We start from the raw sequence: 12,845 nt of genomic DNA, 5'->3' as shown, positions 1-12,845 counted from the left end.
GCACTTAAATAAATAAATGGGTGAAAATGATATGTTTAGATTTACCAGTGTAAAGTTTTGTTTTATTAGACAAGTCAGCCTCATGAGTAGGATAATATACAATCACACAAAATGTTGAAGCCTTTCATTTTATTAAGAAAAAACAATTCTTGAGAAAATATTCAAGACCTTTTTTTTTTAAAGAACTGCATACTATTACGGATTTCTCACAATTTATCTTGACTTTTACACTTTTTTCTAAAAAGATTTTCGTGATCTTACAGTGTATGACATTGCAAATATTTTTTTACTGTTAAACTGTACTGTAATAACTTCTTCTTTTAAAATGTTTCTCTTGAACTCACTTTGACCACACTTTACTTTTTTTTCGTGGTCTTACAGTGTATGACATTGCAATTTTTTTTTTTACTCTTAAACTGTACTGTAATAACTTGTTCTTCTTTTAAAATGTTTCTCCTGAACTCACTTAGGCCACACTTTATCCATTAAAGCATTGCTTTAGGAAAATCACATTCTGTCTAGTTCTGATATTCAATGCCCGCTTTACACATGCTAATCATGGTGGACAAAATCAACTCCCACCGAATATCCTGTTTCACCTGGAAATACGTCATGTTTCAATAGTAAATGTTTTTTTTGTTTGTTTTTTTTAGCAAATCAGGTTTACTTTAAAGGGACAGTTCACCCAAAAATGAAAATTCTGTCATCATTTACTCACAGAAGATGATATTTTGAAGAATGTGGGTAACAAAACAGTTACCAACATTGACTTCCATTGTATTTTCTTCCATACTATGCAAGTCAATGGCTAAAGTCAACTGTTTTGTTACCCACATTCTTCAAAATATCAACTTATGTGTGTAAATGATGACAGAATATTCAGTTTTGGGTGAACTATCCCTTTAAAAAAAAATGTAATCAAGCTTGAGTTGTTTTCCCTGAAACTGTGCGATTACGAGTTATTTTGGAATTTGTAATTGGATTGGGCTTGAATAAAAAAACACTCATTAGGAGATCAGTGAAATAATTGTGATTTGGCCTGTGTTGTGCTTTGGAGTGAGGGAGATGAGTGACAGGCGGAGGTATGAGAGACTCTGATAAGCTCTCTTATGCTCTCAAACTGTAAGGCAGTGGAGCTGATGTCTATCTCTCCGCTTTAATGGCTCTCACTATGGATTTATTACTTATTGAGAGGATGAAAACAATGTACTATAGTGGTCAAAAACGCCTTCTTAAAAAGAAAGCACACTACAGGAAAGAAATACATCTGAATGTCACACTGATACACACTGGTCAACACTAATTTAAAAGAAATCAAAGTTAATTTTTGTGGCATCCTACAATTACATCATCCGTCATAGTCACAGACATCCATTAACAAGCTATCTGATGTGCCTACCCGCGGGAAACAGCTTCTGACCAGTCAAACACAATGATGTAGTGGATTATTTCAGAATAGGGTCCAGCTGGGACCCTCAACCAAAGAGAAGTGGGCTAATAACTAATTCTGAATACACAAATGTCACAGTTATGGCTGAGCTCTTGCTCTATATACTCGGCCCTTTTAGTTGGCAACACAATCAGCAGCAATGAATAAAACATTTAATAATGTGCTGTATTGGAACATCAAGGCATTTTACGGTTTCAACCAAGGATACAACGCATCTGTAAATGTCAAACGAAGCAAACTTGATTTGTTGAAAGAATGCAGCATGGGAATTTAATCCAATTGTGAGAGATGAAAATCAATCTTGGCTTGATGTTGAAATGATATGGTCTATTGGAAGGGTCACCTAATAGGAAAATATACCGAATCAGCTTGTTCAGAATCAGAGACCGTCACTGACTCCAGGTGAGCTCATGGCAGGTGGGCCGTTTGTGTGCGCAAATTACTTTACAGTCATTAACAGTTTCTCTGAGGTCATTTATCAACATGCTTCAGCTTAAAGGGATAGTTCACACAAAAATGAAAATGTCGTTCCAAATCCGTAAGACTTTCGTTCATCTTCGCCACACAAATGCTCAACCGAACCTGCTTGATGCATGAGAACAAACCTCATTGGTTCTTGCCGAAGCTCAAACATGATGCGTAACACAAGAATGAACCTCATTGGTTCTTGCCGAAGCTCAATGATGCGTAACACTAGAATGAACCTCATTGGTTCTCGCACATCAAGCGAACATGGTTGATCTTCCATTTTCCACAACTGATGTGCGATTTGATGAATTTTTATATGTGAATAAAAGCCTAAATTAATTTCCTGTGTCTCTTCAGAAAATTTGGACTAAACCTCTCAATTCATATAGATTAGTTTTACGATCTCTTTTTGAAGCATCAAAGTGGTAGTTGCCTTGCTGTCAATGGAGGGACAGGAAGCTCTCAGATTTGATCAAAAAAAGATCTTAATTTTGTTGATGAATGAAAGTCCTACAGGTTTGGAATGACATGAGGGCGAGTAATTAATGACAGAATTGCCATTTTTGGGTGAACTATCCCTTTAAGACTTTGTAAAACAAAAACGTGCATCTCAGAACCAACAGTTTGATTGTGGGTGACTTACATGAAGGCGTGATAGATGAACGCCCATCCTCTGGGTCTCTCGAGCACGTTGTACAGGCAGTTCTGTAACTTTCTGTAGCGTTTGCTGGAGGCAGAAGGGGTCGCCCTCGGGCCCGGTGGCGCTGGCAGTGGCGTGCCCAGTAAGCCGGTGCGGTGAGACGGGTGTCCTCGCTCTGGGCTGGACGGCTCGCTTCTTTCCGTATGAACAGCCCTGAGAGCCACAAACTCAACCCGCCTGTCATCGTTGGGTGAAGGGGGGGCCAGCATCCTAACGCCTCCGTTATTGGAAGGACTACCCAACATTATTGTGTTTACACAAGCAAACTAGTTCACCATATACAGCAGAGATCGACCGATACAGTTTAACAACCGATAATGATTATTTGTATTAAGTGTCCTACAGCTGATATTCAGAACCAATTTTTGATGTTTTACACAGCTAAATTATTATCATACTAAAATAATAAAAACACTTGCTTATTATTGGGAATATAATCCAAATGAATGCATTATTAATAATATTCTATACTTTGAATTTAATAATAATGTTGTTGTTTCTTAAATAGCCTGTTTAGTTGCAAAGAATATCATTAACTCATCATTCTCTTTAATTATTCTTTAAATTCTAAATTCTTCACTAATCTTGACAAACAATATCAACACATCGCACTTAAGAATTAATGTATTTTACATACAATTTTTATAATTTATGAAAACAACAATAAAAAAAAAAAAAAATTAATTTACCTGTAGACACTTTTGTTTCCTGTTCCCGGTAATGTCGTTGTTGGACGCTATTTTTAAAATTTATCGCTAAACCAGATGTTAAACAACCGATAATTGATTTAGCAGACAGCAAAACTTACTCTATCAAATATTTTTCTAAACAAAAGTGATTGTTGTAATCAGAAAAAATAATACAAAATGAGCATCAGGGCATGTAACACTATTACTAATTAAACGTAAAAACATCGTATCCCTTTAAAAGACAGCAAGCTCGTTCTAATAACCGGCAAGTGAACAAAAGTGGCTTGTTCAGGTGATACAGTTGAAAAGCCTCATGGAGCGCGTCTGCATGTTATTAGTTCATTTAAGTTGCTATTACTAATCAAAGATACGTCCATACAGCCATGGCTCCACATTGATATGAATATTTAATCTGAATTATCATCTTAAATCGTAACATGAGCACCTCATGGTGAGACACTAACGTGCGTATTAATTAAGCTACTCAAAAGTTTCGGAACACACCCTTGCAGCACAAAAAATCCGGACGCATTCCATAACTCAAGTTTTCCTGACAAATACTGTCTAAGCACAAAGCAGAAATGTTTAGAAGTAAACGACATTCCCCCTCCGGCGCGCGACGCTCATTTCGGTTCTTTGGGGAGGAGCGGAGCGGGTCCGTGTGAGATGAATTCAAAGTCGTGCCTGTAGTTCGGTCATTTCAAGATTGTCCCAAAAGTCCGTGACATATTATAGAGTCCAAGACGTTCATCGATGTGGACTGAGAGAGTGCGTAACCTGCACGTGCTGCGCGGAGCGCGAGGATGAGAAAGTGAGAGCAGGACACACGCGAGGAGAGGGAGGGATGGATGGATGGCACTGCCACCAAATTTAGCTGAACGGATTCAGTTTTCTGTTATCCCTCAACAAATTTTATTGCACCCCTAAAAATAAAATAAAAAATAGCACCCACCCGAAGTTGTAGCATAATTCGCACATGCACTGTGTGGAATCATCAAACATTTATATCCAACTTCATACTGGATCAATATACTTCTGTGTAAACATGCACTCAGTCATATCAAGAGAATCAATCAAAAGGCCATCTTGTTGATGTCAAGGCCAAGATTAACCCTCTTGAACAGGTGCTGGGGATGTGCTGTACAGTATTATAAGCTCTGCACATGTGCCTCACTAAATGCCAGTATTGTCTGCATGTGTCACCTACCCATAAGGACAATGGTAAAAAAAGAATAGTAGTCTCGAATAACTCTTATATTGTGCTAAACTATGCTTACAAAAGTTTGAGGATTAATGCTTAAGTTGTGCGGTGTTGATGGTTGATGATGAAGCAGAGAAGAGGGACATCAACAATCAATACCTTGCATTTAGTTTATGTGATTTTTTTTGCAGACCGTCCTAATGGCTTCGGCTGCTGCTATATGCAATGCTTTAGAGCAACCGTGGAATGCATTAGTCCTCTTAAGCCCGGCTTTATTCCCTGCAAGCACTCATGTGCAACATTTCTTTTGCATGTTTTGATCTTAAACTTTTCATTTTCAACATTTCAATCCACATTCCTAAGCTGTGAACAGCAAAAATGTTGTGTGCAAATGAGCGAGGATAAAAAAAAACTAAATATCAATATAAACAAATGAATTAAAATCATTAATAACTTATCCATCCATTTTGTCTGGAAAGAAGAGTAAAAGTCTACTCTGATAGTTAGGGTTCAGACAGTTCTCAGAATCTCAGACACACTTACAGCATTCCTGTAGCTCAAACAGTAGAGCGTGGCGCTAGCAACGGTAAGGGTTCGATTCCCGAAAATGCATGATCTGACAACATGTACACGTCTGCCAAATGCATTAATGTAAATGCAGTCATATTTCCCAAAATAAATAAATTATAATAAAAGCAATGAAAATGTAATGAATATCAAGGGTGCAGTTGTGTTCATCCCTGATCATTTTAAAGCCCGTACTGATTAACTCTTTCCCCGCCAGGGACAAGTTTTCCCCGATAACTCGTGTTTTCACTGTTATACTGTAGGTGGCAATGTTACGGATCTGTCGAAATAGTACAACATCTCAGTCTCCAAAAACAACCGAAGAAGAAGATCTGAGTCAACGATGAGTTCGAAACGAGTAGGAACTACACTTGAATTACTTACTTTGTGACCGTTAAAAAAGTACGTTCTAGTTAGCCTGGGTCTCCTCATGCTGCCTTGCGCACAGCGCGATTTTATTCACGCTGTTAGGCAGCCTGGATTCCATGGACCAGATTTTCACCTCAGCGAGGGGGCCAATCACAGAACGGGGAGGGAGCAGCAAGACAATGACGACGTCTATGCGACACACCGAAGCAGTTTGTTTATATCTATGGATCCAACATGGCAGCAGACGCGAAGTTACCTTTCGATGCAGACTTAGACAGTGTTCTAAGTAGTTTAGAACACAAGTTTATTTTGTCTTCTTCCTTGTCGAATTTCTGTCGCTCTACATACGTCATCTGATATAATTGAAACGATTGGCTATGAGCTACGTACAGGCGCATTTGATAGACATTCGTAACGGCCAATAAACGGCTCTGGGCATTCGTAAACCACGCCTCAAATACGAAAAAATGAACGTGGTTCCCAGACATAGACAGTAAAAGAAATGGACACAGCGACCCCATTGGATTCAACGGAGACAAAGTGAAGCCAATTAGAAACTCTTACTTCCTGATGGCTGAGCGTACTGCACAGACTCAAACTGAGCTTGACTACGTAGATGTGACGTGAGCAAACCGTCTGTCTTCTAGTAGCTGTGTCAAGAGAAATCTGAATCATTCCCTTCCGAGACTTGCAGAGACGGAGAGCGTGAGTAGGAGCTGTCCATGAGATAGGAGCAGGAGCAACCTTTAGTAGGTGTTCTGATTAATTACTTTGTCATTTTGTCTCCACGTCCTCCCGATTGCCCGCGAGCTTCTCCTCCTGTCCATACGGTAATTTCCTACTGTGCGACAGAGAGTCGCGTGGTTATGACGCAATCGTTAGCCTATTTTTACAAAAACTGCTTCTATGGGGCCGTAACGTAAGCTACAAGGTAATAAAGCCTTTTATACATTTTCGTGTTTCTTTAAAAATAAATAATGGACAAATAGAGTCTTTAAACGCCTTAGATGTGAAGTTATTCGCTGTCAAAGTGACGCCAAAATGAATGGGAGTCAATGGGATGCTAACAGCAGGTGGGGGTCCGCTAGCCAATGGCGGCGCCCGGGGGTACCTTCAAAATAATAGAAATCCATGCCCCCCTGTTCCCAGACCACGTCTCAATGAGACTAGGTCTGACGATAGCCAGGCTACATTCTAGTATGAATGTGTGCAGAATGAAAGTAATTCGGACGTACTACATCCACCATGTTGTTATTATCATGTGACCTACGGCGTCAGTTGCGTCACTTCACTGTCAATCACTTATCCTCTCCTGTGGCCTCATGGGATAGTAAAGTGTCCATCAAAGGTTCACTTCAGAATCTCACCAGAAGTAATTGGTCATCGGGTATTTTTCACCTGTTTTTCGAATCCTATGTGTTCAGACACACTACTCTGTTGGCGAACTGTTTTTCGCATACTATATAGTAGGGAAGTATTTGGTTTCAGATGCAGCGAAGAAGGAGCGGATATTACACTCAAGTTAAGCTAACATATTTTTGTTGTTGTTGTTTAAAAGCAAACGCTCTGTTCTTTCTTTTGATATACTGACTCTTTACATATTCATAAAACAAAATATTCTAGGGGGCATGAAAGTTTTGTGAATATGATTAAAAACTGGCGCTGGCTGGCAACTAAAATAAAACTATACTAAAAATAAGATGGTGGAGGAGAGATAGGGTGCATCTCAATCAACCCCCTAGCTTCCTATGAATTCAGGCACTGGTAAGGACCCTGGCTCACTACGATGCTCCTTGGTTTTCACGGTGCATTGTGGGACTTTTTAGGGAGCAAATGTTTCAGTGCACTCGAAGGATTTTGCGATTGACAGGGCTCTTAAAACGCAGACTCCCTGATCAGTGCCCTTGACTAATGAACTACATGCACTCTTAATTAAAGTGTGTGTTCACACTTGGCAGGTTTGGTTCAATTAAAACAAACCCTGGTGCGATTGCTCTGTTAGTGCGGTTCATTTGAATAAGTGTGAACGCTTCCATCCGAACCCTGGTGATACCAAACAAGTGGACCGAGATGCTGAAAAGATGAGTCTCTGTCCGCTTCCAAACAAACTCTGGTGCGGCTCAACTGAAATATGAATATGATGTCTCATCGCAGAAGATCTTGGTTTGTGTGTGTGACGGAGGGATTCCTGACGCTGTTTTGACTCCTTAACACATAATATAAGCTCTTCACGAGTTCTCAGCTGGTCAAAACACCATCATACGTAGGCTACGCATATACAGCGAGCGCATTTATCCCAGAACACAGCATTGCTCTGGATGTTCGGTAAGTTCTGTCATGAAATATACGTAATAAAAGCCGACCACGACCAGTCAGGTTGTGAATATATCCCTATGCCTTAAGGTTTGGTGTTAAAATGCCAATGTATACAGTAAGTGGACCAGGACTAAATGTTTTTTTTTTTTTTTTTTTTACCAAGCGAACTGAACAACAAGTGAACACACCGAAAGAAACCAGTATGGACATCTACATGTGACATAACAAGACCAAGCTCGGTTTTACTTAATCACATATCATTTCTTAAATTATAATCAACTTTATTTATATAGCGCTTTTCACAATACAGATTGTATCAAAGCAGCTTCACAATATTAAATAAAATAGTACATCAGTGTTTGTTTCTGGTGTAAAACATCCACGTTTGGTAATGCAGATCAATAGCACTGGTGAATCGATTAATCAATTTAAGCATCCCCATTCCCACGGATTATAATCCGTTTAGTCCTTATGTAAGTGCAGGTGACCCACAGCAAGCTCACAGGATTAATTTCGAATGTTTCACAGGAGAGAATCAATCATTCCGGGGAACAAACAGAGTCCCATCCTAACACCAGCAATTAACACGAAAACAGACTGATGATACATAAGCATCTCAAACGACCAGCCCTGGATTCTGATGACACACAGCAGCTGGGCAAGGTCACTGGACGCACAGGAGAAACACACACGCTTCTTTGAGGGCCAAATGTCACTGCTGGGGCGAATCTTCTGAAAGACATAAACACCTTCTCGCCTTGCTTTGGCGCATGGGTGCAAATAGACAACAAATGTGGTGAGGCGAGATGGGAAAACTCAGAGCTCTTTACACATAAATACACACACTCACAGTACACATTCACTCACGACCCAAAAAGCTCTGTGTTATCCAAGACTGAACGCCCACTGAGGGACATTAGGAGAATTTAAAAATACACACACATCAGCAGGACTGGTAAGACCTCAGGCCCTCACTTCCGCTCCGCTCTGGAGAACACGATGCTCAGCAATGTTTCCCACACCAGAAATATAGTTTGGCTTATTAAATTGCTTCTTTCTTTTATATTCATTCACTAATACTTCATTTTTGTTTCGTTTTTACAGTGTTTTTTTTACAGTGGAGCTCAGTCAACATGTTAATGTTAATTCTAAAGTGAGTTGTGAATATATTGAATCCAAGAGCCTTGTTCAGAATATCAGTCCAAATCTGAATTTTGTGCATGTCCAAATGGGATCCAATCATATTTAGCAAGTGTGAATAGCGAAAAAACAACAAAAAAAAAAAAAAACACATTAAATCAAATCCGTTTCAAGCTAGTGAACAAATCCAAAATCCCAAAATAATCACATGAAGTTCAAGACAAGACCTTCAATCCATTGATAGTTAAGTAAAAAAAAAGAAAAAAAAAGATGAACCAAGAACAGTCAAAAACAATTAACAAAATAACTAAGCTACTTTAAAACAGCAAGACAAAAGATAAGAGTAATCCATGAGAAGAATTTATGCAAACGCGTGGTAAACAAGCTCAAAAGACAGATCTACCACAACCACAACCACCGACTAAACAAGAACAATGAACAACATCCAACGACACAACAGGACTAATAAACCAGATGAAAAGAATAGCATAGAAATATGCTATATTTAATTCAGCCAACGACATGAAAAAGGATCCGATATAATGTAACAAAGACCTAAAATCTTTAAGTATGTGTAACTTGAGATCATTTGGACTGTGACTAGTTTATATATCAATTATTCTCTATGGGTCAGACAAGCACATACGCAGTAGACTTAAGTCTGCCTCTCCTGAACTAACTTTCAAATCCATTACTTCCTTTTCCAAAACTGTAGCGCAGGCCAGAGCCTGAAACAGTAGCAGGGTTGTATCTTCTGCTGGTGTGTTTCCAGGACCTTGAATGAAAGAGACCTTTTGAAAGACCTGTGAGGGCTGAGACACCTTTTCCTCAGTCATATACAAGGCCTTTTGTATCTCCTTAACCTACCAAAGTCTAAAACACCCTTGTGCCATCCTTGTGTTTAAAACATTGATCACATGTGCAACACAGAAAGTTAAAAGAGGAAGACTTTGCTCTCCAGTCTTGTGTAACTTTGTGCCACTCAATCTCAACCTCACAAGTTTCTGCAGGTACAGACTCTGACAGCAGCTTTTGCTAAGGCCTTTTCAGACATGTGTACAACCTGTAAAGAGCCAGATTGCTAAAGCTTTGTCTCAAAACAAATAGGTCAGTCATTCACAGATTCCAGAACTGAATGGAGGGAAAACACAGGATTATCCTCCAGATAAATCAGCACTACTGAGATTCCGGTTCATAGTCCAACCGCTTAATCCAACAGCTTTCTACTTTAAAGAGGACCTATTATGCTTGTTTACATGTTCAACTTTCTTTAGTGTGTAATGTTGCTGTTTGAGCATGAAAAAGATATGCAAAGTTACAAAGTCCCTCCAGCGGGAGTTATTCTCTATATCAGTGTCAGTGAACTCCCTGAAACGCCTCCATTGTAGCCTTTGAGTTTTCTTACTGGAACGAATCACAATATTCCTCATTTAAATAAATGGCATACGCTAAATAAAGGGTCTGGTTGAGTTAGTTAGTAGTTTGTTGAAACTCGCGGTTATGGTAAGGGGAGGGACATTTCCCAAACATGCTCGAGCCGACCAATCAGAGCACATTGTGCTTTTCAGAAGGAGGGGCTTCAGACAGGAACTAAACAGAGTGTTACTGACAGACTGGGAAGAGAGGAGCTGCAACAATGGAGAATATGTAAAAAATAAGGTGTTTTTATTAAATATTTAAGCATGAAATCCTAGTAGAGCCCGAAAACAAGATCAAGACTTTGTAAAGGGGCATAAGAGGTCCTCTTTAATTTGCCGAAAAATAAATGTACTAAGCTCCTCATAAACTAACACCTCTCCCATCATAATGTAATGAAAATAGACAAAGTCATGTTTTGTGCATACATTATGGTTATCAGCTGATTTTCACGATTTTATCAGTATTGTTGATATTAGATATTTAATTATGCATGCTCATGTCCTTATTTTTACATTTGCCATCATAACGCTCACTTAGAGTTAATTTTTAAAAATGTTAAATGTAATCTTTAGACAATGTAAAATTGTCCCCTGTAATTTTCCTCTGTAAAATATAATGTTTTAATGCCTAAATGTATTTGTAGCTCTTCAAACTAATTATTTTAGTTTTCTATTTTTTAATGATTTGTTTTATAACGATGCAAAAGTCTTCACTGTCACTTTTGATGAATTTAATTAACAAAACTGTATAGAATTTTTAAATCAATAATTTATTGGTTATATATAGTCTAGATTATATGAAACACCACGTGGAAGGTTCACATAACTTTTGCGTATGCATGCATTTAAATATGCCTTTAAAAATGTTTTCTTGTTGTAAAGCTGTTTTGTGAAAAGTGTTACAAAAATAAGTGAACAAAAAAAATAACTGAATAAAGTTTATGTTTTACATAAGGTCCAGCAGTAATAAATCAGTATGAGAGATCAGTAAGCGAGGGTCATGTGATGGAATTTAGAACCACATCCAAAGTTGAAGCCTGATCCGCGGGTTTCCCCTTTGAAATGATGAGGTGTCTAAACGTCAACACTATGGCTGTGCCAAGCTAACAGCTAGAAGTGCTTTCCTGATGACAACAATAGGCTGGCATAAGGTCACAGGCTACAATAAAAAACATGTTATACTCATTGCAATGTCTTACATCAGATGAGTTATTGTACATGATTTTGGTGGTGGTGTAAGATTAACAAATCTCTCATGGTCTCTCATGACCTGTCTCTGCTAATCTTTTGGATGATTCCTTGACCTGAAGAAACTCAACAGCCAAGACAAACAGAGTTAATAAATCCAAGTCATACCAGGATTAGGTAGAGATATTCACCGGGCCCCATATCTCAAATATTAAGAACCAATCCTCACTCATTAATGCAGTAATTGTTCACCGCATAAGACGATTAGGCATGTCCAGAAGTGAAACCCTGGCCTGACAAATCTAACAGGAAGTGTATAGGCTTGTTTGTGTGCTATAAATCTAAAGAATATAAACTTAAAGAATTACAAAACCACCACCAGCCTTTTCCATCTGAATGTTCTGGGTGTTCATAAAAAATATTATGGCCTACCTTAGAACAGTTATATCTCAGGGAAAACAACCCATTCCCAAGAGCAGAACGTTTAGGATGAGTTTCTAGGTATTGCTCAAAGTATGTGAGGACTGAACATTCAAAACATTTTACCTTTTTTTTTTCCTGTTCCGTCCTAATCACGCCTTTCTTTCAAGATTTAGGCCGGATAAGAGCCTGACCTCACAAAGCTTAGAGCTCATTGACTAACCCATGACTCAACCGTTACATTTTTCCATAAACGAAAAATATGGAAAATATAAAGTCTGTTTATTTGATTTTGCAGGATATGCTGTGCCATGCAAGCACTCACGTTAATGATAGATCCACGTGACATATATAACAATATTTAATGCTGATCAGAAAATCCGATCTGAATGATTCGAATTAAATTCGAAGTGGTTCTTCTACTGCTAACCGATTCTTTTCCAGAACACGAGCCGATTCCCAATGAGCCGAAAACCGAGGAATGAGCTGATAGGCGCATCTGATAAAATAAATAAGAACTTTTCGTATCCGATTCGCAGGCAGAACCGAAATAAAACGCACACGAAATATGTATTGTTTGATGCAACTGCAAAGTATAATTAAACTGTAATTTGCTTGTTTTTTATGGCTGCACTTAACAAACTGAGACAAATGACAATAACAACCTTTATTATTAAAACATAAATAAAGAAAATTGCCTATTTAAAGCTTTGTTGGAGCGTTTTAGCGCATGTATTATGCCACGCTGGCCGCTGGGGTGTCCAGAATCCAGATCGGTTTTTTTCTTTTACTGTCTATGGGTTTTACCTGTGTTTAGAAGTTGTTCTTTGAAACGAACCGTTTGAAAGATTCGAATCACGGAAATGAGTCAGAGTTCTAATCCCAAACGCGCTGCCTTTAGTGATTGAGCTCGTCAGGT

General features: G+C 38.6%; 1 protein-coding gene across 2 annotated transcripts in view; it reads right to left on the bottom strand.

Annotated features, from left to right (window-relative positions):
* The window catches only part of kcnq4 (potassium voltage-gated channel subfamily Q member 4), a 56,236-nt gene extending 52,357 nt beyond the window's left edge, over window positions 1–3,879 (bottom strand). Inside the window, exons 1-2 of one of the 2 annotated variants that reach the window (XM_081376993.1) lie at window positions 3,308–3,879; window positions 2,562–2,852 (exon numbers count right to left, since the gene is read on the bottom strand). In XM_081376993.1, coding sequence (XP_081233119.1) covers window positions 2,562–2,827 — 266 coding nt within the window. In that variant the 5' untranslated portion in view covers window positions 2,828–2,852; window positions 3,308–3,879. Of the gene's footprint in view, window positions 1–2,561; window positions 3,090–3,307 lie in introns of those variants that run through there. The other variant, XM_081376992.1, reaches the window with a different exon arrangement.
* Between the last annotated feature and the right edge of the window lie 8,966 nt (window positions 3,880–12,845).

This window comes from Scardinius erythrophthalmus, assembly GCF_964197995.2.
Source record: "Scardinius erythrophthalmus genome assembly, chromosome: 10".
NCBI classification, from domain to species: Eukaryota; Metazoa; Chordata; class Actinopteri; order Cypriniformes; family Leuciscidae; genus Scardinius; species Scardinius erythrophthalmus.
Note: the sequence above shows the minus strand (reverse complement) of the source record. Positions and strands in the feature narration are given on the sequence as shown.